Source organism: Misgurnus anguillicaudatus, chromosome 23, assembly GCF_027580225.2.
Source record: "Misgurnus anguillicaudatus chromosome 23, ASM2758022v2, whole genome shotgun sequence".
In the NCBI taxonomy this organism is placed as follows: domain Eukaryota; kingdom Metazoa; phylum Chordata; class Actinopteri; order Cypriniformes; family Cobitidae; genus Misgurnus; species Misgurnus anguillicaudatus.
In genome coordinates, this window is record NC_073359.2 from 29436207 (window position 1) to 29463702 (window position 27496).

At 35.2% G+C, this 27496-nt stretch overlaps 1 protein-coding gene, 1 long non-coding RNA gene, 1 other non-coding gene and 1 pseudogene across 3 annotated transcripts; 3 read left to right on the forward strand and 1 right to left on the reverse strand.

The window, feature by feature from the left end:
* The first annotated feature begins 679 nt into the window (after nucleotides 1-679).
* On the forward strand, nucleotides 680-6407 carry LOC141359389 (chymotrypsin B-like). Its single transcript, XM_073861775.1, has 5 exons — nucleotides 680-757; nucleotides 3078-3208; nucleotides 3301-3585; nucleotides 3726-3870; nucleotides 5434-6407. Exons 1-5 carry the CDS (start codon nucleotides 680-682, stop codon nucleotides 5821-5823), a joined length of 1029 nt encoding a protein of 342 aa, XP_073717876.1. The 3' UTR covers nucleotides 5824-6407.
* A 1879-nt stretch (nucleotides 6408-8286) lies between these two features.
* On the reverse strand, nucleotides 8287-9799 carry LOC129452667 (uncharacterized). The gene is made up of 3 exons (XR_012365740.1): nucleotides 9461-9799; nucleotides 9066-9166; nucleotides 8287-8893 (listed from the first exon to the last, which is right to left on the reverse strand). It is a non-coding gene; the product is annotated as an uncharacterized lncRNA (long non-coding RNA).
* A 1730-nt stretch (nucleotides 9800-11529) lies between these two features.
* LOC141359390 (SLAM family member 5-like) lies at nucleotides 11530-17568 on the forward strand (annotated as a pseudogene).
* A 2493-nt stretch (nucleotides 17569-20061) lies between these two features.
* On the forward strand, nucleotides 20062-20759 carry LOC129454303 (uncharacterized). Its single transcript, XR_012365739.1, has 3 exons — nucleotides 20062-20152; nucleotides 20233-20389; nucleotides 20480-20759. It is a non-coding gene; the product is annotated as an uncharacterized protein (transcript).
* Nucleotides 20760-27496: the final 6737 nt, after the last annotated feature.

Here is a 27496-nt window from a genome sequence, read left to right on the forward strand (position 1 = left end):
TGCACTTGCTAGCCTGTTCCATTTACGTGTTCTCTGAATGTGAAAGAGGAGCCCGAGTCTCTGAAGGAAGTGACTTGGAAAAAAATTGACTCATTTTTATGCTTTGCACCCTTGATGCTGACTTCGCCGAAGACTGCAGCAGGCTTTGCGCACTTTACCCACCCAGAAGTCCTTGCGAAAGAGCAGTCAGACCAATCAGATGACAGAAGGGAGGAGTTCAAACTGATGGGCAACTTCCCTTCCTATTTCCGGCGTGACGCTCAAGTCTATCCCAAAATACGACTCCGGTGCACCCTTTCGGACTCGTGTCAAGGGTCCCTTAGGTCTGCACTATGTCATCAAAGTGTGGACTCTGAGGAAGTCCATAAGTCCAGAGTGTGCCATTTGGTTTTAAATGTATTTGTTTTTTCTTTCTGTTTTATGTGTTAATGGTTTGATTTCAGTGTTCAGCACTTTAGTCAGTCCCGTGGCAGTTTTTAAATGTGCTCTATAAATAAATGAACTTGAACTTGGTGAAGACAATAGTTGCGCATTTACACACAATGATGGCTTTTGGAAAAGTAGCATCAAGTAAGTCAGTAAATCAAGTAAATCATTGGACTATTAAGAATTGGTTTTTCATTTGATTCAAGAAGGTTTCTGTTTTCCCAGAGAGCACTAAAGTCATGAATCTTTATAGATGGTGACAGCTTTGTCAATTATCAGTTTTCAGGCCTCTGTCAGTGCAACTGCTCTGCTGCCTGCATGTGCAAAGAAGGTAAAGGTTAAGAAAGAAAAACAGTGTTAACAGTAACAGCTTTTAAATTATTGCAATTACAACAGCAAACACACTTTTTAAGGTGCACAATCTCCCCCTCCAAAGTTGCCTTAAGACAACGAACACAATTCTGTACAAAATATGACAGTACACAGCAAAATCACCAGTGTTAAATCTACACTCCTAGTGTTTATATGGGTACCACCAGACCTGGTGTTACCCATATATACACCATGAGAGTACATTTAACACTGGTGATTTTGCTGTGTACAAGTTATCAGAAATAAACATTACACAGATCAATGGCACGCCCCATGGTGACTGAAAGTAAAAACATGTTTTGCCATGATTTATATTTCCCTCAGAGAACTAACAAAGCAGTATCTTTCCAACTATAGAAGTCAATTGTGCTTTTTCCTGCTTGATTACAAATATCTTAAATAGCTAAAATGCTTGCATTAAAACTGATACATTACCTTGTTTTTAATTTGAGGTCAACATTTTGTTTTTATTCACCACAGTGCCAAAGGAAAACTGGTTAGATCAGTTTATGCATCTGTCAACCACACAGCAGAGTCCCCGGTGTTGGATGCACACTGTGGGTGTATGTGTGGTCCACTCCCGGATGGGTGTGTATAAAGACTGGTGTTAAAATTTAACACTGAAGCAGTGCCGAAGTCAACGAGACAATGAAGCGATGATCAAGACACCAATGGTGAGCACCTGCTGGTCATTCTGTGTCAAATTAACTAAATTTTCCTGGATTTATTTTTGGAGAAAGTAATACTAACATTATGAAGAAAGACAAAATGCAATAGATGAATTAAGGAGAGGTCCCCAGTATTAAATGAACATTATTGGGTGTATGACTCCAAAAGCTGCAATCTTTCACGTTTGCCTCTCTGTCGTCGTCTCTGTTAAAGAAACTAGAATTATAACTTGCAGCGTTATTTTCTAAACCGGGATGATAAGTTTAACTTCTAAACTGTCAGAACAAAATACAAGCATCCACACGTGATTTAGTAGACAAATCTTCTTTCTGACGTGATGTAATCACAGAATGTATCACATTAATAAGTTTGTGTTTGTTATGGGTTCATTTGAAGTCACCATTATTGTGATTAACGTTTCCTTTAGTTAGGCATTCTTCCTTTAACCTTCACTAAACTAATTTTTCTCTTTTAGCAATTGTAACATTGTTTTATGAAGACTGTTTGTTCATTGCTTGATGTAGAGGGAAAACTTTTCATAGCATCTGTGATTGGTTATTAATTTTATTCTTTACCAATCATTAAAACATTTGATCACAAATAAATGATAAAGACAACAATGCAAATACAAACATGCTCTATGAAAGACACTGTTCTGTAAGACTGTAATGCTTTAGTTTTTCTTTTTTTTTTGCTTAAGAGAGACATCATAACTTCTGATACAAATCTCAACAAGGGTGACAGTAAATGGTAAGAAATTTGCACAATTTTGTCATGTCACAATGCATGATGGGAGTTATGAATGAGTTTTCTACAATCCTGGTACCCAGCATGCATTGCGGCATGAAGCTTTGTTGTTGATTGTCACCATGATTGTGTTTTATAGGCTGATGGTTGATGTCTCAGTGTGTCTGACTGACACCACAGATTAGATTTCGGTGAAAAATATTAACCTTGAGGCTATATGGATTTCATGGGGTGGACCAAATATAAAATTATACACTTATATACAGTGATTATTTTTTTGTATGAGAACATTGAATCACAACACTTATGTTTTCATAGTAATTAACATTGTAACAGTTCTAGACTTCATTTCTCTCATCTTTTTCTGCTTTAATACATGTGTTTTATAAACACAATGAGCAGAAAAAAACTAACACTAAACTTTAAGACCCAAGTACCCAACTAAAGGAAACACTAATCGGAGCAATGGTGACTAACTTTATTAACCAGATTTACAGCAGTTGTATCGAAGTTAAACTTATCCATGTAACTCTGCAAGCAAGTTGTAATTTTAGTTTTCAAACAGAGATGATAGTGTTTATTTAACTATGGGGATTTCATCTATTACATTTAAATATTTTGTCTTTCTGCATTATTTTAGTGTTACTTTATCCAGAAAAAGAGTCATCAAAATAAAAACATTAAAGACAGGGAAAATTCTAAAATTAAGGTTGATTTGGCACAGGATGACCAGCGGGTGTTCACCATTAATGTCTTAATCATCACTTCATTAACTCATTAACTTCAACACTGCTTCAGTGTTAAATTTTAACACCAGTCTTTATACACACCCACCTGGGAGTGGATTATATATACACCCACAGTGTGTATTTAACACCGGGGATTTTGCTGTGTGGCAAGTAGACATTTACCAAATCAGCACTGGAACGCATCAGTGCAGTGGGAGTCTCATCAATAAAGACTGGGTTTTGACTGCAGCCAAATGCCTAGTAGAGTATGAAGTGATTTAAAATTTAAATTGTGTGATAAGTGTGAATTCAGCACACAGCATATGGATTAAACTGACTATTTTTATTCTATTCATAGCTTCTATTACTTTGACATTGACAAATCAGACTTTATAATCAAACTGGGACATGAAAACCACCACGGCCCAAACCCGCATGAAATCAACAGAACAGTGATTCAGATCATCAGACATCCTAACTTTGATCTAAGTACTTTGGACAATAACATAGCACTGCTTCAGCTCTCATCTTCTGTGACTTTCACTGATTATATCCGACCGGTCTGTCTGGCTGCTCCTGGTAGTGTATTTGATGAAGGACTTTCAAGTTGGGTCACAGGTTGGGGAGGGACTGTTAATGGTAAGTGAAAATTGGTGGATTGACACTTACAGTATGCAAAATTTTAAGCAATATGATAATAAAAATACAAAATAAATAATTCAAATGTTTTATAAATAGGGTTATATGACATTTTCACTGTATCTCTTTCTATGTTAATGGTAGTTACGCAGACACTGATGATTTGCTGGAAACAGAAGTGCCAGTTGTAAGCAACCGTAACTGCAGTAATATCTGGAAACAATTTACCATCACAGACAACATGCTGTGTGCTGGAATATTAAATTATACAGGCAATAGCAGATGTGCGGTAAGATATCAATCATTCATTTTAACGCTACAGCTCATTCATTACAGTCCTCTCAGGTTCCTTCATGTTGCTTTAAACCAGAACTAAGTTCACAATTTACGTTAACATGCACACCTTTTGCCTTAGTCGGAATGAAATCATTCTTCTTGATGAATCCTATCCTAGTGTTTACATGCACACTAAATAGTTTGAGTCTCAGGGCCCTATTTTAACAATCTAAATAGCAGCTTTTTAATTGCTGTAAATGTATTGATAATCTACATAATCATTGTAATCTCATAAAAAAATAATTTGCAAATATACAAGAAAATATTTGTACTCTAAAAATACAAACAAGAGATAAAGAATTTACAAATGTGCAGAGAGCCGAAGCGTTTCAGCACTCGGACAGTGCCGTGTGTTTTTTAAAAAGCATTATTTAAAATGTTTCTCATCTCACCATATCCACAGGTACAGAGTCATCATATACAATAAATCCGTGAGGTAGCATTTAAAAAAACGTTTAAAAATAGATGCATTTGTTTAAAGCAAAACAATTATTTACTTATCAGGCTACATGTGAAGAAGATCTTTATGCCTTTTAACGTCTCATAATCGGTCCTCATTTATGTCAAAGATACTCAATAATAATCTTTTACATTCAATCCTTTAATCTTTCATATTTAAAAGCGTTTTTGTGCTGCTGCACATTCATATATGTGATAAGCAAACCCGCGTTTCATCCCGTTTATAGGCGCATAATTTACTAACCCGGTCATTAAATAACAAAAAACATATTGCGCCATTGACTTTAGACTTTAGACAGGTTTTTGTTGGTCAATGGCGTAGTCTATTTTAGTTGCCTCAAAATAGCAACGCACCAACAATGCGCCTGAACACACCTCGTTTTCAGACCAGAACGCCCAAAAGGGGGCGCAAATGCATTTGCTATTTAAACAATGTGGCCCTAATGTGAAAATGATCAATGCGGCGGGTTGAAACAGCAAAAGACATTTGCGGCACGCATTGTGCTGCATTGCGCCGGGTGTATGATAGAGCCCTCAGTCTTAATTTTTAAACTAAACTGAGATTAAACACACACACGCATCAATAATCCATAAGAGATGTGGCATTACATTTTTATCAGACAGCTGAAAACTCATCTCTTTCAACTCATCTCATTTAATATCATCTTAATAAAACAAAGATTATGCTTTCTCTTCCTATAATCCCTAGCCTATGCTACTCTAAGCAAGGTCTGAAACTTGTATTGTAAGCACTTCTTGTGTCTATTTGCCTATTCACTACGACTCGTTTATTCCTCACTTATAAGCGGCTTTGGATTAAAGCGTCTGCTATATGAATAAATGTAAATATAAATTACACCTTGTGGTGCTTGCATCAAACCGACCAGCTAGCAACACCAAGCAACCAAGCTTAGTGCCTCATTTTATACTATCAAGTCCTTACTTTTGCCGTGGCTAGCATCGCTCAAATTTTCTTCATCTGGTTCATACAAATGTCTGTAACAGTTATTGATAGTTTAATTATAGAGGTTTAAATGTAAAGTGTTTGTCTTTGCAGGGTGAACACGGAGGGCCATTGGTCATTAAGCAGGACTCTCAGTGGATTCAGTCTGGAATTACAAGTTTTGCAAACGGGAATGTGTGTTATCCTAATCCCAAAAATACCAAGCCTATTGTGTTCACCAGAGTCTCTCAATATCAGGAGTGGATCAACACTCAGATAGCCATTGAACAGGCTGGATTTGTTGTATTCCACCAGTCTACTCCTAATCCCACTCCTTATTTTCTTAATACAACTCCTTATATTTTTAATTCAACTTTTCCTGATCCCTTTCCTTTCATTCCTGATATCTTCAGCGGAAGCTCACTCAGTCTTCACTCATATCCCATTTCCCTCACATTCTCCATCATCTCTCTCATCTTCTGTCTCTTTATGAAGGTTGTTTGAGACACAATAATTGATTATTTGATGAAGATAAAAAATCTGAAAACTTTCTCATGAATAGGTCTGGGTTTTTTGTCGGTTTCAATGAAATATATAAACCTCTGACTTTTAATAATGAAGGTTAGATGTTTGTGTACAGTGTGTTGGTGTACGGGTTTATGTGTGGCCTAAATTTAAAACACAAAACTAAGAATGCAAAGCTTTATGTAAATTTAATTCTTTACCTTTTTTATCATCCTTTACATGACAGCTGAATCTTTGTAGAATTTGCATTTCTGTAGTGAGGTCAGTGTGTCGTGTAATGTGATTTGATTTTTATATTTTATTTGTAGATTTACTGTTGTAATCACTTCATATAAGGTTCAGTGAAAAAAACGGTTTGGCAAGATAAAAAAAACTTGTTTTAAAAGCATGCATCAGGTTTATTTCAATGCACATAGTGTATTTATGTTAATTTTATGCAATAAAAATACATTTGCACTATTTTATGAAAGTGATAGACCTGAAAATGTAAAATGGTGTAATTGCGCAAAAGAATGAGAAATATTAAATATTTTATCCATCTTGATGGCATGTAAGCTTAATCATAAAAATATAATTTTATTAGTTATTTCTAAATGTAAATTTTAACGCGTTTTGTAATATTTGTCCTGACATATGGTGAAAACAACTCTGTTCTCTAAATAATCTTTGACAAATAATATAAAAATGTATGTAAAAATTTTAGACTTGGTCCTCAAAACAGAATAAATAACTGGTAATGAGAATGCTCATTATTTTGTCCATACGGTTAAACTTACATTTTAAGGGGGGTTTGAATATTTTTATGACTTAGTATTTGTATGAGTTACTAAATCGTTATTATGAGATACTAAATCGTTATTATGAGATACTAAATCGTTATTATGAGATACTAAATTGTTATTATGAGATACTAAGTCGTTATTATGAAATACTAAATCGTTATTATGAGATACTAAATTGTTATTATGAGATACTAAGTCGTTATTATGAAATACTAAATCGTTATTATGAGATACTAAATTGTTATTATGAGATACTAAGTCGTTATTATGAAATACTAAATCGTTATTATGAGATACTAAATCGTTATTATGAGATACTAAGTTGTTATTATGAGATACTAAATTGTTTTTATGAGATACTAAGTCGTTATTATGAGATACTAAGTCGTTATTATGAAATACTAAATCGTTATTATGAGATACTAAGTCGTTATTATGAAATACTAAATCGTTATTATGAGATACTAAATCGTTATTATGAGATACTAAGTTGTTATTATGAGATACTAAATTGTTTTTGTGAGATACTAAGTCGTTATTATGAGATACTTAGTCGTTATTATGAGATACTAAGTCGTTATTATGAGATACTAAATCTTTATTATGAGATACTAAGTCGTTATTATGAGATACTAAATCTTTATTATGAGATACTAAGTCGTTATTATGAGATACTAAGTCGTTATTATGAGATACTAAGTTGTTATTATGAGATACTAAATTGTTATTATGAGATACTAAGTGGCTGTAACGATTAATAACGATTATTCCAGGAAATGTCTACAGGAATATTTTTATCGCTATTCTTCAAATTGTTTCATGTTTTTCATGATAAGAATATTTTTAATGATTTTGTTTAACGAGTGATGCTTTTTTAAATGCACGTTATAAACGACTCCGTGTAAAAAAACAGGAAAAATATAAACATTCTTCAATGTACGGATGCACTAAACATAGAAATCATTTTAATGTACTATGCATCTGTAAGAAATTCATACAAAAATTATTTTAGTTTGCCTAAATTTTAACACTGTCCGCTAGAGGACATTAGAGATCAGACATTGAGGATAAACATCAGTAATGAGCATTTCACAAAGCTCACACATACCTGCTTTTGATCACTTCTTTTATTTCTTATTACAGGGACAAACAAATCAGACAGAGAAATTTTGTGTTTATTTATACAACTTTTAAAAGTGCAGCACACCCAAAGTTTTGAACGTTGGATAAAGTGATTTTTTTTTCTTTAATAAACATCGACAGATGATTTTTCTTAATTTTATTTGGGATAATTACATCAAATTTGCGTGAGATTCTGTTTTTACCTTTGTTATTGTTGAGATCAACAATAATAGGTATTGTCAGAGCCAGTAAAAAACAGATTTGCGACACACCTTGATTGGGTCATGAAGTTCATGCTTCAGTAGTTCCAAACAGCCCTGCTGTCAATTGGGACAGACAGCGACAACGACTTGTGTTTTCAGGACATTTTGCAAAAAAAATCTCCTTATATCAACAAACTCATTAGTATGCTTCAAAGCAACCTTACATGGCATAGAAACAAACTAAATGTTAATGTTAATAAAATAAAATAAGAATAATATAAGAATAATATAAATTTTCAACATAATGCAACAGTATTAGCAACGGACAAAAGTAACAACTCCTGACATTTAAAGTCGCCATGAAATGAAAAAAGCAATTGTCTTATTTTTTCTGTGGTGGTGACTGAAAAAAGTAAGGGCTGGACTTGAAATCTTCCAACAAGAACTGATTGGATCGTTTGAAGTTGGGTTGTGTTGCTAATTGCTAATCGTTGCGATTTTTTCCCAAATATTTTGTCCCGCGTTACGTTCGAAGTGGCTCTCCAAGCCATGGAGTGAAATGTATTTTCTTATTGAAATAATATGTAGCTCCATTTTGAACTATATTTTAAACATAGTGTAGGATAAAGTAAATGGAAGTATTAAAATATAAACTATTAATAGAATAATGCAATGAGTAAAACTATATTAAACTTGTCCAGAAATTAGAACGTGGAGGTATTTAAATTTATTTCCTAAAAGAGTAGGTAATAATATAATACTAAAGCGAAGAAGCGAAATATTTGACATTGTTATGGACAATAATAATTAAGCTTCAAAATATGATTTATAAATACAGTTATAAGATTTTAAACAAAAAAATAAATGTTTATAGATAATGTATTGGCTGGTTTTGTCCCCACCACTTTTCGGTCAGAATCTGTCACGCCTCATTAGTTGGAACTGTTAAAAAATAAACACAATTTAGTAAATGAATCAATCATTTTCTTGTAGTTACAAAAAACATTCAAATGTGTCAAAAATGTGACACATTAATTATTTTTAATAATGGATGATAAAATATCTCAAATTTGTTTAAACTCATATTTTTAATTTGTGGTATAAATAAACTTACTATTCTGATGTCAGAAAAAAACACAACCACTGCAGCAGGTATGATCCCAAAGACTAAACTGCATATCAGTAGTAATTTATGAATTAAGCATAGGCCATCCGCTAGAATAAAGCATAAGAAACATTATCATAACTTATCAAAAAGACTTAACATCACAGACATTAAAGAAAAGTGTGTTATGTTCAGAGATAACAAAAAGATCTGTGTCATATGAGCCTCTGTAACCAAGTGTTGTTAGTAGCTATTCACAATGAAATGTGACCAATAAAACATAAAAGGAGCAATTGTGTGAATAATAAATATAAAAAAATCTGTGTGATATTTAAAACTCCTCAACATCAGCCCTGAAATTATCTAATAAACATAAAAATCACATGAAATGATGAATTACTTACCCCTCACAGTAACCATGAATGTTTTGGATAAAACTGAATTATATCTGATTATCTCTAGTTGATAAAGTCCAGTGTGTTCAGTTCTGATGTTTTTGATGGTGAGATCTCCGGTCTGAGTGTTCAGATGTAGCTTATCTTGAAACATCCCATCATCTATCTCATATAATGATATTTTGCCAGACGTTTTATTCATTTCAGTTATGTGGGTCTCTTTAAACAGCCAGATTATTGAGTCGTTTTCCTGTATTTCCTTAACACCCGATTCAAGAGTCACAGATTCTTCTTCTTTTACTGACAGTCTCACATCTACAGACTTCTGTTCTTGTGTTTCTTTATTTAACACACCTGGAGATGAAACAAGAACAATTACTCAGTTACAAATATTAGTTAATATATTTAACAGAGATTGTTGAGTCTTTGATAAACAGACAACAATAAATCTAAAGATCGTGGAGTGTTAGAACGACATAGTAGTGTTGGATCGATTTCCACAAAAAAGCAAACGATTTGTTGCTTCTGTCCCTCAGTTGCTACCCTGTGTGAGTGTGCATGCGCTTGCGCGTGTACATGCGTGTTTGTTTATGCGTGTTGTATTGTATGCACTATGTTTACTCACTTAACAAGCAGACGTCAGATTTACAATTACATAACACAGGCAAATACATTTTCACTTTCACTTTAATAAACAAGTTAAAGTGTGTCTTGATTTTTTTAACAAAATATTTTTTTACTGTCACTCATATTCTCTTGACATATATAACGGAGTATTCTGGTGGTAACATTAAGATCCAATTATGAAAACGTCCGTGAGAAGCCTGTGGCAGTAACTTACCAGCTGTGTCAACAGATGATAATATCTAACCTTATAACCTATGACACGTTCAATATTTAAATCTTTTCAATCTATTAATCATTCTTTTAATTTTGAAATAAACAATCAACAAGAGATCGGAAATACTTTACTGTATTATTTCTATTTATTTGAAACTGATATATTATGACAGGTTTGGAAAAAAATTACCTGCAGAAAGCAAGCATGTAAAAACTTAAATATTTTTAGGTATAAAGGATCGATCCAACATAAAACCCCAAAATAAAATGGTCTTACCTTTCATAAAAAATGATATTAATACAAGGAGAAACATGTCCTTCATATTGCCGTATGAATTTTGACGATTAATACAAGTAAGTGAAGTGATTGGATCGCTTGCTGTGTTTCTGCGTGTGTTTTAGGGACCGTGTCAAAACACACTAACGCCGTTAACAACATACACAAAGTAAGGGTGCTGCTTGATGTTTTGGTAATGGTGACAAACATTTGCGTGAGATTTGCTTTTGTTAATAAGCTCAATAACAATACGTATTGTCAGAGCAGCTGAAAAACCTGATTTGCAACATTTTGTCGTGGTTTGTCAAGCTCTCAGTAGTTCAATCAAAGCTGCACTGTGAGTTAACTTAAGGATGTTTTGCTAAAAATGAACGCATTATGTGTATTGATTCCAACTGCATTTACAATAACATATATTATCTCAAGAGTGATAGAAAGACAATGTTAAGATTGTGTCTGTCTGTCTCTAGCAATTGTCACTTGAAACCTGAGATCTGTTTACACTTTGCATTAACAAGTGTATTCGTTGATCGGAACACAAATGGATGACGTTAAAGGGGTCATATGATGAAAATGTTAGCATTACCACTTTGTAGGTTTGAGCAAAAATGTGTCGTTTTGGGTGTGTTTTTTAAAATGCAAATGAGCGGATGAAGTGCAAACACTGATCACAATGATGGTGGTTTGTTGTAATTGAAACTCTATTGTGCTGTCAAGTCCAAAAATGTGTCGTTTTGGGTGTGTTTTTTAAAATGCAAATGAGCGGATGAAGTGCAAACACTGATCACAATGATGGTGGTTTGTTGTAATTCAAACTCAATTGTGCTGTCAAGTCCTTCTTTTCTCTCTCTTTCAGAGTGCAGATTAAGGGGGCGGTATTATTCTAATAAGATATCCTTATGACATCATAATGAAAGCCAAATTTCAATGACCTATTTTTGCTCACACCTACAAAGTGGCAATGCCAACACCTCCATCACATGACCCCCTCAATGCCAGGTGTAAACTGTGTTCAAAACGTTTTGAGCTCGTCCACTTTCGATCACTTTAACCACATTCTTCAGATCTAGTTTCTCTGATGGAATGTTTGAAGCTTGTTTGAATGTTTGAAGCTTGTTTAAAAGACAGCCAGAGAGGAGTTGGAAAGAGATAAGATATCTGATGAAAGCGTTTTGAGCAGACTCTTGCCCCCCTGTTGATGGCATGGTGTTAAACATGCCACTTCCATTGGAAACAAACATACCCCAGTTGCCAGCATAAACGACTTGGTGTACCTGCCCTGTAAGGATTATTAGTCGGCTATTAGGGCCGGGCAAAGGCTGGTACTAGGTGTGACAGGGGGTCTCTGTAGCACCCCCTCTAATGGTTCAAATGCATATCTCATACATATATGTATGCACAATGATACATACATTGTTTTCCTCGACCCAAACATCTTTGAATTTGGCTTCCATTAGCTCTGCCCAACAGGAAGTCAACCATTTTGGATTTGTCGTGTGCACGTCGTCAATTTTTAGATCCTCCTGCTCAGGGATTCATGCGAGTGCCACCAAACCTGGTCAACATGATGCCAAGACGTTGTGATTTTTCTCAAAAAACTTTTCTTGAATACTCTTGCCATGGCGAGGCAACAAAATTTATGGCAAAATCAGAGAAACAGGATTTGTCTCTCTACTGCATACATTGTCTGATGCCCACCATGCATCGTTTTCTGGGAGCTTTCATCATCGCTGCTTGCAGCTATATTTCCTCTTTAATGCTTATTTAAAGCACCTGTGTTATTTGACGTACTTAGGTGTACTTAGTTGGGGTGTACACTTAGTTTTTTCACACATGGCTTCGTACAACGTCATCCAAAACAATAACCCTCCAAATATTACTATATTTTGCATTATATTTTATGTTTTGGACTCTTTCTTTTTGTATTTATGTTAGATTTACATGGAATACTATCATGAGTAAGATATCAGTTAATGTAGTTGTAAGTGACATAATCATTGGAGTTATAACACACACATAATGTTGTGTGATGTGTTCAGTGTTTCTCAGCAGTATTGTTGTGTTCCTTCCTGTTACTAAAATGATATGACTAAGTGAGAAAACCAAGCTTTTACACAGACGGAAGTTAGGACCACTTCACGTTATAAAAGCACTGATCAGTGTATTTGTTATTTTTCTATGAAGTGTTCATCAGCTTTCAAGAGTTTAACGAGTTTGTTATTTCAGATTTCTGGATTAAATCCACTGGAGAAAATGTTTCACAGATTTTTCTTCTGTTTGTTTATGTGGTCTCTGACAGGTGAGTTCTAGTTTATTCATGGATATAAATCTTTATTAATTAATTTAGGAATAATTGACAATGTGCTGTTGAATTATTCGAAAATAATGCACACGACGCTAATAGGAGTCAATTATTCAACTTATACCACGTTTACCACAGACATTGCTCTGGTGGTGGCTATGTAAGAAATAATTGACTACGGGCCATTAAATTATTCTAAAATAATGCACACCCAAGGTGGTAATGCGGCACAACGCAAACTGGAGTTTTTTTTATTATTTTCAAATAATTTAAAGGACCGGAGTCATTTATTCCGCTTATAATAGACGGTTTCAGCAGTAACAACTTGAACATGCGACTTTCGTAGTTCGTAAACTCCGCTTAGAATAAATAACAAAAAAGTCATTTTAAAGTAGTTTATTTATATAACAAGCAAAATAAACAACACGTAGATTACACAGGAAACCTAAACATTTGTTATTTTTGACGGGGTATTTGTTCAAGAGTTCAGTTTAACAACTAGTCAGACTATAAAAAAAACTGAAACCAGAAATAAAGTTCCGACCAGACGTGTAATCGCGTCACCGCACGTGCGTCCGATAAAACCGTCTATATCACGGTTACCATAGACATTGCTCTGGAGGTTATTTTAAGACATCTGACAGGTCAGATGTGCATTTATCGAAAAAAACAATGCATACACTGTAAAAAAATTCCGTAGAAATTTGCAGCTGGGTTGCCGGTAACTTACCGTAGATTTGAATTTATGTTATTTACTGGCAACATTTTGTTCAAAGTTAATTGAACATTAAACATTTACAAGTCTTTGTCTTTACAGAATAAAACTAGAAAAAAAGCATCAAGCAAAACATTCTGGGAAACAAAATCTCAAGCACAAAACAGAAAAAGGTTGATGATGATTTCTGGTTCCCAGAATGCTTTACAGAATAAAACTATACAATAACAGCCTCATGCAAAGATAAAGACTTGTTTATATTTAAAATTTGTTCAACTTTGAACAAACTCTTGCCAGTAAATAAGATAAATTTAAAAGAACATTATGTAGGATTGTGGCCAAAACTGGTATTGCAATCACAAAACTTGTGGCTAAAACTGGTACTGCAATCACACAACTGGGGCCCGTACCATGAAAATGTTTAAACAAACTCAGGGTTACAGGATTAGATTCAGGTTGACAAAACCAAGCCAATGTGCAGGCCTTGTTGGTAAAAGTTATTTTCATGGTACCCAAAACCCAGGATTTGCACAAACTAATCCTAAACAAAGCTGGCTAACCAACTAAACCAGCTTCATGGTATAGGCCCCTGGTGGCCAATACACAAAATGACAACATAAACATCAGTTGAGGGCTGCAACTCCACTTTTTAAATGACAATATCCTGGCCAGAACACTGTTGTCAGTGATATAAGTATTTGAAATGAAAATTATTTCATTTTATTTCAAATTATTTCATTTTATGATTAATTTATATAAATTTCTTACATACTGTTCCCTTAAATCTACAGTAATTTACCAGCAACCCAGCTGCAATACCAATGTAATTTCTACTGATTTTTTTACAGTGTACCTGTGAAACATTTCTCAACCTATCAGGACAAAGCATTCAACAGCCCCATGATATTATTAAAAGTATTAGTGTTAATGGGATATAATTCACATCCGTGTTTGGTGTATTTGGGAGAGATTCAGCTGATCTGCTTTTTATATCGAAATGTATTTTATTCAAAGATCTGTGTAACTTGAACCTAATATGACGACACCAAAACAAAATTCCCTTACAATCCGAATCTAAAACATGTTATTTGTGATGTTACTTGTCTCTACAGAACTTCACACTATAAGTAATAAAAATGACAGACAATCTAAATAATATATTACTGCTATAATTCGTGTCAAACCTTATCTCTGTGTCTGCACAGGTGTGTTTGGTGATGAAGTGAAGTCAGTGTCAGTGATTGAAGGAGGTTCTGTTACTCTATACACTGATATTACTGAAACACATAGAGACGATCAGATACAGTGGTTGTTTGAACCTCAAAAGTCTCTCATAGTTTTTATTGATAGACATTTAAGGAAGACCCCATTATATAATGATACTCCTGATGGGAGATTTAAAGACAGACTGCAGTTAAATAATCAGACTGGAGATCTCACCATCACAAACATCACAACTCAACACTCTGGACTTTATAAAATTATCATCTTCGGAAGAGGGACATACAGATTTAATGTTACTGTCTATGGTGAGTAGAGATTTAATGTTCATTTACATATTCTAATTTTATTGAAACATTTTTACACAAATAATTACGCATTAACGTAAAAGTTAAAGATGGCGTGCACATTCACTGATACATGTGTGAGGTATTCAAGTATTGTTGTCATGTCTTGTCACACAGTGTCTCCAAAATATTAAAACAAGGCAAAACAAACATATGTACATTTGACTTTGTTACATCTTGCAATATAAAATAGCATAGGCTAATTACAATAATAATAGTGCAGTACTTTTAATACCTTTGTTCTTTACTTACGTTTTTCAGCTCATCTGCCCATTCCTGTCATCACCAGAGACTCGTCACAACATTCAAAATGTGTGGTGTTGTGTTCAGTGTTAAATGTGACAGATGTGAGTCTGTCCTGGTATAAAGGAAACAGTTTATTGTCCAGCATCAGTGTGTCTGATCTCAACATCAGACTCTCTCTCCCTCTGGAGGTTGAATATCAGGATACAAACACATACAAATGTGTACTAAACAATACCATCACAAACCAAACTCAACATCTCAACATCAATGATGTCTGTCAGACATGTTCAGGTGAGTCACAGGTGATGTTTGTGTTTATTCATTCACTTCATCTCTGTTTCACTTGTTTTTCTTTCCTTAGATTGTGTCAGCTGTTGCGATACTACTGAAGCTGTGATCCGATTGGTCGTCTCTGCTATGATGGGCGTGGCTGCTGTAGCTGCTGTTGTTGTTCTGATTTATGACATCAGATCCAGACGAGATGAACAGAATAATTTTCGTCATCAGGAGGGTCCGCGGTCATCCGCACACCCCGTACCAGTACGAGTACAACAGAGCATGCGCAAGAAAAAAATGAGACGGGACACTCCGCTATAAACAACAAACACAATGGCAATATGCAGCGTTTGCACACATCATCATTTCTTTTCATTTTCTTCCAAAAACAAAAAGCTAAGGCGCATATCATTAATTTGCCAAATCAAGATGCTGATTATTAGACAGCATGATTATTGCACAGGTGTGCCTTACAGGCCACAATAAAAGGCCACTCTAAAATGTGCAGTTTTATCACACAGCACAATGCCACACAATGTTGCAAGTTTTGAGGGAGTGTGCATTGGCATGCTCACTGCAAGAATTTCCACCAGAGCTGTTGCCTGTGAATTGAATATTGATTAAGCCGTCTCCAAAGGCTGTACATCCAACCGGCCTCATAACCGCAGATCACATGTAACCAAACCAGCACCTCCACAGGGCCTCCACATCCAGCATCTTCACCTCCAAGATCGTCTGAGCCCAGCCACCTGGAAAGCTTCTGCAACAATCGGTTTGCATAACCAAAGGGAAGCTTATCTGCATGCTTATCGACCTCATCTGGGTCTCGACCTTACTGCAGTTTGTCATCGTAACCGACTTGAGTGGGCAAATGCTCACATTTGATGGTGTCTGGCACTTTGGAGAGGTTCTCTTCACAGATGAGTCCTGGTTTTCACTGTACAGGGAAGATGGCAGATAGCTTGTATGAAGTTGTGTGTGTGAGCGGTTTGCTGATGTCATTGTTGTGGATCGAGTGGCCAATGGTGGCAGTGGGGTATGGGCAGGCGTATGATATGGACAACGAACACAGATTGATGGCATTTTGAATGCACAGAGATACAGTGATGAGATCCTGAGGCCCATTGTTGTGCCATTCATCCACAACCATCATCTCATGTTGCAGCATGATCATGCACACCCTCATGTTGCAAGGATATGTACACAATTCCTGGAAGCTAAACATCCCAGCATGCTCCCACGACAAGTCAACCTTTGAAGATGTTTAAGATGCTCTGGATCAGTGTATTCGACAGCGTGTTCCAGTTAATGCCAATATCCAGCAACTTCGCACAGCCGTTAAAGAGAAGTGGACCAACATTCACAATACAATAGAACTGCACATTTTGGAGTGGCCTTTTATTGTGGCCGGCCTAGGGCGCGCCTGTGCAATGGTAATGCTGTGTAATCAGCATCTTGATATGACTTGTGAGGTGGATGAATTATCTCGGCAAAGGAGAAGTGCTCACTAACACAGATTTAGACAGATTTGTGAACAAAATTTGAGAGAAGTAGGCATTTTGTTTACATAGAACACGTCTTAGGTCTTTGAGTTCAGCTCATGAAAAATGGGGGCAAAACAAAAGTTTTGTGTTTATTGCTCAGTGTACATGTCCCTCAGAGAACTAATAAAGAAGTTAAAGTATTTTTTCCTACTTTGTAAGTTAATGGTGCTTCTGTTTTCTGCTTGGTTACTAATATCTTAAAAAACTAAAGTGCTTTTCTTAAAACTGATGAATTACCTTATTTTTAATTTGAGTTTTAGATCAGTTTATGCATAATTTAGCATCTGTCAATAGCATACTTTAGTTTTATATATGTTATATACTGTAACCATGCATTTAACATAAATATCATAACTTAGTAAAATTATCATTTCAATCCTCCTATATCCATCATTTTATTTGAAATATTAATCTCAGAGTTCTTATGCAATAATATTTTCCATGTAAATGCATTAAACACTTTTTTTCCATAAATCTGCTTTGAACCGATGTGAATTATGGAAAGTGCAATACACTTTACTACACTTACTGTACATTAGGCTACTCCATGTGATATGGGCTTTACAAATACAAGTTGATTTATTTTATAACATCATATTCATAACACTAATTCCCAAAGTTTGTTATATAATGTTTGGTATATAAAGTTTAAAGACAAAAGGTTTTTGCAGTTTTGCACAATTTTTGCTAGTCGCAAAAGGAACAAAAAGGTGAGGCAAGAAATAAGGAGGGGACAGCAAGGTACATGTATAAAACACCTGTAATGCTAAACGACACATTTTCATCGGTCAGCAGTCAGAACATGAGAATGAAGTTCAACACATTTTTGTGTGTTGCTGTGGCTGTAATTCTCAATCTAGCAGGTAGGCAGTTGCTTAGTCAAACTCGTAAACAATAACAATAAATTAGTTTTAAATTAATAGCATCTAAAATGGTGTAATTATTTATTTTAATTATTTGAAAACTTTAAATTACACTTAAAATATCAATTTTTGGTTCCACATAGAACCTTTAAGTGATCTTTTAAGAACAATTGTTTCAAGTGTAATATATTAATAGTGTGTGCCTTTTATATATATATATATATATATATATATATATATAAAAAAATTTACTACTATTTTTACTAACATTCTTAATACCTGAACAGAGAATTGAATAAATCTTAAGGTTTTGGTATGCAACTTAAAAACTGTTACCTACAATGATTGTGGACCAATGCAATCTCATGGCAATTCGCACACTGTAAAAAGTTAAAAGTTGTATTAACTTAAAAAATTACTTCAGTTGGTAACACCTATTTTTTTTCAACTTATATTTAAGTAAAAAATGCTTTAAGTTGAAAATAATAAACATTTTTAAGTGTTGCCAATTGCAGTAATTTTTAAGTTGTTCCGTCTTTTCACTTTTTACAGTGTACGTATTTGACAAGGTGGCTAATTCGTATTAAATCATACAACTACATTTGTCCGTTTTTGGATTTGCTTTCGCCCCTGTGATGTTGGGGTTAGAGGTGGGGTTTCATTATAATTTTTTTATAATAATTATACGTTTTTGTATGATTCCCTTTGTACGATTTCGCGTAAAATCAGGCTGGGTCGACACGAATTAACCAACGAGTAAAATATGCACGATTTCTCACAAGATCAAGCTGTGTAGACACGAATTTTCCAACGCGTAAAATATGTACGATTTCTCACAAGATCAAGCTGGGTCGACACGAATTAGCCAATACGTAAAATATGTACGATTTCTTACAAGATCAAGCTGGGACGGACGACACAAATTTTCCAATGCGTAAAATGTGCACGATTTCTCACAAGATCAAGCTGTGTCGACATGAATTTTCCAACGCATAAAATATGTACAATTTCTTACAAGATCAAGCTGGGTCAACACGAATTAGCCAACGCATAAAATATGTACGATTTCTCACAAGATCAAGCTGGGTCGACACGAATTAGCCAATGCATAAAATATGTACGATTTCTCACAAGATCAGGCTGGCTCGACACGAATTAGCCAATGCGTAAAATATGTACGATTTCTCACAAGATCGAGCTGTGTCGACACGAATTAGCCAACTCGTAAAATATGTACAATTTCTCACAAGATCAAGCTGGGTCGACACGAATTAGCCAACACGTAAAATATGTACCATTTCTCACAAGATCAAGCTGGGTCGACACGAATTAGCCAACGCGTAAAATATGTACGATTTCTCACAAGATCAAGCTGTGTCGACACGAATTAGCCAACTCGTAAAATATGTACGATTTCTCACAAGAACAGGCTGGGTCGACTTAAAAATAACTGCACTATAAAAAATTCTTTGTAACCCTAAATTTTTGTGTTTAGTCAGACCATGCAAGTAATTTCAACTTACTGTTTTTAATTTTGACTAGAGTTAAGTTGAATGCTAACTTAATTTGACACGTCACAGGAACATGTTTATATAATGCTCATCACAGCAGCAACAATGACATTATTTCTGTAAACGGAAGCAGGTATAGGTAAAGGAATTAGTACAGATTTTTTTTCCATTTTATCTCACAATCTTACATTAGCCAGGTTTAGCCACTGGACACTTTCAGGGTCTTATTACTTTGAGTTCATTTAGTTAATAAGATGAACATACACGTCTAACTGTCTTTAACTGAAAAAGTAAAGTGATATCCAGTTTTTTTTAAGACTTCAAATGTCTTCAGATGTCACTGGAGATGTTGGCAATGTAAATAATAAAATCTTTAAAAAGATAAACTTCAGTTCAGAAAAACTGGTTTAGCAGCTCTGTAGAGTTATGTGTCAGCACTGCATTATCTAGTTGGTTAGTCTGATTAAGTGATTAAGAAATGTGTTAAGAAAACCATCAAACATTAACTTTTTTCAAACTTGTTTTTTCTCCAATATAGGCTCTTTCTGTCAGCTAGATGGTAAGTAACTCTATAATCACAATCAACAAGATGTTTCACACAAAACGTTTCAGTTCTCACACGTTTTCTTCTCTCTTCAGTGTGCGGCCAAGCTCCTCTTAGCACAAACTCGGGTGCGACTTTAGAGTCTTCGCCCTGGCAAGTAATCATTCAACGAATCAGCAATGGAATTCATTTTTGTAGCGGGAGTCTCATCAATAAAGACTGGGTTTTGACTTCAGTCCAATGCGTAGTAAAGTATGAAGTGTTTCAAGCTTTTATGAAATGTAAGGGTTAAATCAACACAAGGCATATGGATTAAACTGACTATTTTTATTCTGTTTATAGTCCCAGCACTTTCGCTGACATTAACAAATCAGACTTTACCATCTACCTGGGACGTGAAACCTACCAAGGCCCAAACCCGCATGAGATAAGCAGAAAAGTGATTAAGATCATCAAGCATCGTGCCTTTAGCGTTAATACTTTTAACAATGACATTGCGCTGCTTCAGCTCTCCTTTTCTGTGAATTTCAATAATTATATAAGACCGGTCTGTCTGGCTACTGCTGGTAGTGCATTTGATGAAGGACTTTCAAGTTGGGTCACAGGATGGAAAGAGGCTTTTGCTGGTAAGTGATTATATAAATAATACACAAAAATTACACATGTGCAAGATGTAACAAGATTACAAAATAAGTGTTATATGACATTTTCCCTAACTACTGTATCTCTTTATTTGTTATAGGTTATGAAGAAACTAACACGGTCTCACACCCATGGCGTCAATATTTGACGACACTTGACCATGCGTCAATATGTTGACGCGGAGGGTATACCTTTCGCGTCATTTTTTGACGAACTGGGGACTTCAATACTATTAGGTACACGAAATTAAACAGTTGTCGCCTGGCATTGGGGTTAGGGAAATGTTTGGGTAGGGATGTCATTATGTAAATCTAACCCTAAACCGACGCGAAAATGGTAGAAAATGGTAAGAAAATAGGAAAGAGAATGCAACGGACTTAATAGTATTGAAGTCCCCAGCTCGTCAAAAAATGACGCGAAAGGTACACCCCCCGCGCCAACACACCGACGCATGGTCAAGTGTCGTCAAATATTGACGCCATGGGGTGAGACTGGGTTGGAAGAAACAAATAATGATTGGCCGGTAACAGAAGAGCCAATTGTGACTGTCCAAAACTGCAGTTCTGTCTATGGTGGCCAGTTTCATGTGGCCGGTAACAGAAGAGCCAATTGTGACTGTCCAAAACTGCAGTTCTGTCTATGGTGGCCAGTTTCCCTTCATGATAAACATGCTGTGTGCTGGACTTTTTAATTATGCAGGCAAGATCAAGGTAAGATATCAATCATTCATTTTTTTAAGCATTTTTACAGTACAGTTCATTCATCACAGTCCTCTGAAGTAACAACTAACATGTTGCTCTAAACCAGAGCTAAGATCACAGTCTCAATCTTAGTCTTTAAACTGAAATCTACAAATGCACGGCATCAACAATCCACAAGAGATTTGGCATTATACCTTGTGGCGCTTGCATCAAACCAATCAGCTAGCATATAGCTTCTAAGGTTTAACACGTAAAAATTGGCTTTAACGCGAGTTAAATCAAAATGTTCAATCATACAACTACGCAATTTATTCGCTTCATTCACGTCTGATGTGAATGCACAGTAAGGAGTTTCATTCTGCTGTAAAGGTCGACAATCTGGTTGCTAGGGATCGCTAGGTGTCTTAGCTTGGTACTGGGGCGTTTCATCTAGTTGCGACATTAGCGATGCCTAGCAATCAGATTGTAGACATTTACAACAGAATGAAACACCTTACTGCTAAAGCAAATAAATCGCGTAGTTGGACGATTAAACATTTTGAGTTAACTTGTTAACTCACACGCGACTTTCACACGTGAAGGTGTCATCTGCGTCTTTATGCGAATAAATTGTGTAGCTGGACAATTGAATATTGTGTCATTAACGTGTGAAAGTCGTGTGTCGTCTGCGTTTTTAAGTGAATTAATTGCATAGTTGGATGATTGAACATTTTGAGTTAACACGTGTCATTCATGCGTGAAAGTGTTGTCTGAAGGTGTGTCTTTAAGCGAATAAATTGCGTAGTTGAACTATTGAACGTTTTGAGTTAACTCGTGTCATTCACGTGTAAAAATCGTGCGTGAAGGTGTCGTCAGCATCTTTAAGTGAATTAATTGCGTAGTTGGATGATTGAACGTTTAGAGTTAACTCATGTAATTCACGTGTAAAAATCGTGCGTGAAGGTGTCGTCTGTGTCTTTAAGTGAATTAATTGCGTAGTTGGATGATTGAACGTTTAGAGTTAACTTGTGTCATTCACGTTTGGAAGTCGCGCGTGAAGGTGTCGTTTGCATTTTTAAGCGAATAAATTGTGTAGTTGGACGATTACAATGTTTTTGAGTTATTTGGGCGTGGAATGCGCGCATGAAAATTCTTACTATTCGCGTGTGAAATTCAGATGCGAATATACTCAATTTGCCAGCTTTAGCTAGCTTGTAGTCTCAGTATATATCTCCTGATTGGATACTAGGGATTGGCAATCGATTAAGTTTTCTTTGTCGATCGTCGGGAGAATTAACGATCGACTATCGATTAATCATTAATATTTTTATAATAAAATTTGTTATTTAACTTTTATACTTAAAAAATGCAATGAATACAAATATACAGCGTGTTTTTCCTCGATGAGACCTTTATTACAAGATCAACTTGTGGCAGACAGTTAAACTATGTTTCAAACATATATGTGCGTGCATGTGGGTGCTCTAAAGCAGCGGAACCTGCAGCTGCGAGCCAGCGCTCTTAAACAGAGACCTCATTAGTTCCAAAATAAAAAAAAAAAAAAAAAAACAGATTTATGTTTAACATTAAATTAAACAAAAAACATAATACTTAGATCTGAAAGGTTTTGTCAAAATGTAACTCAAAATTATTCAAGCCAGAAGAAAGTGCAAGATATTAGCCTTCCTAACATTAGGCTATAACAAATTAGGCATTAAAGCCTCGTGAAAAATAACTATTTTTAGTAACTCGCATAAAACTTCTGCACCAGTCTAATGATTTTTTTTTTTTTTTGAGAAATAAAAGCGTGTTTTGGGGTCAGACGCGACCGCAACCCATGGTGACCGTCAGTCCAGCCGCCGCCGAAAACAGCCGCTCCGAGGAGACTGACCGGGAGGTACCTCAGCACTAACTTGGCTTATTCCGCATACAGAGTATGTGTAAAACAGCGTGCGTTTTGTGAGCCCCTTTCACCATCGTTTAATTATACTAACATAGTCTTTTAGTTTATATTTGTTGTAAAACAACAGTAGACACAAATTTACTATGGTCTCCAACTCCACAATATACCATAACCATGGTATTTGTAGTAAAATTGCGGAAATACAAATCGTTTTTAATCTGCAAAAAAAAAAACATTTTCACAATGATAAAATCATGGCTAATTTTCCTAAGGTAGTAATTACAAAATTATATATGTTTGAAAGACGGAGATGCGCACCTGTCAATCTATTACATAACAGAGCGAGGCCAGAGACAAACTTGCTCATAAACGGGAGTAATATGGAATAATGTGTGCATCTTTGAATAACTGTAAGTATACATTTCTTTTAAATATATTTTTGTCATATAAAGTTTTGAGACATGGCCTAATAATGCTTTTTTCACTGTTATTGCTCATTTAGACTTATTGTGCGGGTAACAGCGTTTTTGACGCATTTACCTCAGAGATTATTTTAGCAATATTGCTTTTTTCGGGTAATAATAATACAATTTATATTTCAATCCTGTTTCATTGTCTGTTTATTCATTTCATTATGCTGTTATGTTAATGTGAGGATATTTATTTGCCATATGAAACGTGCCGTTAAATGAATACTTTTATATAATATTCAAATAAATGCGGAATAATGTCTGCATCTTTGAATAACTGTAGGAATACAGTTGCTTATTTTTGTCATAAAGTTTTGAGAAATAATAATATTGTGAGGATTTATTTCCATATGAGACGCTTTTTGTCGTTGAATACTCTCGTTTATTATTTGGAAATCATATACGTAGGAAATATATAATGTGGAAGGGTAGACTTGCAAAGTTACTCTGCTTATTTTTATTTATGATATATGTGGAGATAAATAAAGCATTGCAAAACTGCTGATTTGATCCATTCAGATCCTGACCACCAGGCTAGAGATTTTAAACATCCCCACCAAACATGAGACGTCTCCCCGACGTGCAGATCATGTCTATATTAGGTCGGTTGGTCCAGGCCCTTATCTGTATGTCTATACAACGTGCAGATCTGGTACAGTATCTGGCCGTCTGACTATGACCCCTCTTGGACGTCAGGTAGACGTCCAAAAGGGGTTCGGGAAATCAATACAAAAACATTTTATACAAATGTGGTCTATGAGTTCTGAGTCAAAAAACATAAACATCACGTGTATTTTTGTAGAAAAATTTTGTTAAGCTGACAAAATAATGTAATCTTTATATATGAATGAATGTTCAAAAACATAGCACTGCTCAAAGATAAAGTTCCACCTTAAATGCTCTCTCTTTCTCTCTTTCTCTCTCTCTCTCTCTCTCTCTCTCTCTCTCTCTCTCTCTCTCTCTCTCTCTCTCTCTCTTTAATTAACAGAGATGTATATGCTGACATTTTATTGAAAATGTTTTGTCACCATAATGACGATCAGTGATTCCTTTAGTTGGGTAGTTTGACTCTTTGACTTTTTATAGTAGTGTTTGGTCTTTATAAGAATATTTGCTAAAGCATGTTATTTGCTGCAAAGAAAATTTGTTATAAACAAAACTCACATGTGGATCTTACAACTTCATTCGAAGTTTACCAAGAGTAATACCACATATGTAAAGTCTGTAAATTCATTTTTTAAACCATGTAGTATTGTCTCAATTTCTCAGTTGATTTGAGGTGTCACATCCAACTTATTATTTAGGTTCATACCACCACTGGGAAGCGCTTATATACAATTAAAAGTCCAGATTTCATTGTCACATATGCAGACATCAAGAATCAGCCCATGAATCACAACAGTGGTGACACTCTCTGGACTCATGAGTTTTATAATACGCTGGTGCAATGCATTGCATCATTTAGAAAACTCACCATCATTGTGATTCATGAGCTGATTCTTGATGTCTGCATCTGTGTCAAAAAGAATCTACACTTTAGATTTTTGATTACAGCCACGAGTTTTCATTTTCAGTTACAGTAGGCAGCAGTATGCACCGAAGTATGTTCATTGCAGCTCCAAACAAAACTGAGATAGAGGTTTACTTCTAAACTAAATTTATGATGCCTTATCTGTGTTGTTAGTTCAGTTATGTTATATTATATCATCACTTCTGACCATCATTGTAATTAATGTGAAGCCACAAGTAAGTTGCATTGGTAACAAACACTTGGTGCAATAATAACGTGTTTTAAAACACCATCATCAAGCACACACACTACAATATAAAAACAAAGAGTCAAACTACCCAACTAAAGGAAACACTGATCACCATGATGGTGACAAAACATGTTCAATAAAACATCAGAATCTTGTAAATTCTCAAAAACGAGCAGGTAGAAATGACAAAAAATAGAGTGAATTTGGTTTGTTAAGTCAGTATGGTCCTACTTCAAAACAATGATTTGTTAAAACAACTGTTTGTAATGGTGATGACATTGTTTTAGAGAATGTACATGTAACAATTATCCAGCGAGAGCAAGTGTGGGAGGGAGAGTGAAGTTCACGTCACTTCACTTCAATTATTGAACAATAGAGAGAGAGAGAGAGAGAGAGAGAGAGAGAGAAAGAAAGAGAGAGAGAGAGAGAGAGAGAGAGAGAGAGAGAGAGAGAGAGAGAGAGAGAGAGAGAGAGCAAGATTGCAGACGCAGACAGTTAAGGTGGAACTGGTATATTTGGGAATTATCTATAAGCAAAATTTTTTTAACATTTATTCATATATAAAGATTATATATACACATATAATGTCTAAATAGGCCACATTTTAAATAGTTTTACTTTGCGTGGAGGTCCCCTTGACATCAATCTTGGATGTTCAGAACAGGTCATAAAAAGACGTCATAAAAACTTTCATTCTGGCTCCTCATGGGACGTCGAAATGACGTCTTTTTAAGACGCTTTGCTCAGTGGGTCCTTAATCCACACTTACTAGTCTGTCAAATAATATCTAAAATATATTGTTTTGTGAAAAAAAATGATGCTTTGTTCTATTGTTTATGCGGAAAAGTGTTCACAGAAACTGTCAATCACATGAACGTTTTATATGCAGAATAAGCGGTCAGCAGCGCACTGCAACGGGTGCTTGATGGATTCGCCGCACACATACGCAAACGCACTGCATACTGAGTATTTGTGAAACAGGAGTTAGATAAAAAAAAATGCATTCGATTAATTGATATAAATTAACGTTATCGACGAAATTCTTAACAATCAATTATCGATCGTCGATTAATTATGCCCATCCCTATTGGATACCCTAGCATCTTGTTAAAACATGCTAGCCTCATTTTATAATATTGATGTCTGAGTTTTGCAGAAATCACATTTTCTTCATCTATAGTTCAAGCAAATGTCTGTAACAGTATTGATAGTTTAATTGTAGAGTTATTTGTCTTTGCAGGGTGATTTTGGAGGGGCATTGGTCATTCAGCAGGACTCTCTGTGGATTCAGTTTGGAATTACGATTTTTATAAACACTAATGATGCTCAAGATGAGGTCCTTGGCAGGCCAGTTGTGTTCACCAGAGTGTCTCAATATCAGCAATGGATCAACACTCAGATAGGCAGTAACCCGCCTGGATTTGTTGCTTTTCCTGAGCCTACTCCTGCTCCCACTTCTACTCCTGCTCCCACTTCATCTTCTACTCCTGATCCCACAACTTCTATTCCTAATCCCACTACTTCAACTTCTGATCCCACTACTTCTATTTCTGGTGCCACTTCTTCTAGTAGTTCCACTACGGATCCCACTTTAACTCCTAGTAGCTTGACTGGAAGCTCACTACGTCTTCACCCATATCCCGTTTCCCTCACATTCTCCATCATTTATTTCATCTTCTGTCTCTTTATGAATGTTGTTAAGTGACAATAATAATATAATTTTTCTCATAAATAAGGGAGGAGGATAGTCGCATTTGTCGGTTCTATATGGATTCAATTAAATATGATATAGTTTAACATGAAATATTTAAATTCTTTAATACTAAACTTTTAATAATGAAGTTAAGATATTTGTGTATCTTACAATGTATTTGGTGTTTGGGTTTATGTGTGGCCTAAATTTA

Coding starts and splice junctions, on each gene's coding strand:
- LOC141359389 (XM_073861775.1), top strand. CDS start 680: ATGGTGACAGCTTTGTCAATTATCAGTTTTCAGGCCTCTGTCAGTGCA. Junction 3,209..3,300: donor GCAGCCAAATGCCTAGTAGA/GTATGAAGTGAT, acceptor TTCTATTCATAG/CTTCTATTACTTTGACATTG. Junction 3,871..5,433: donor CAGGCAATAGCAGATGTGCG/GTAAGATATCAA, acceptor TTGTCTTTGCAG/GGTGAACACGGAGGGCCATT.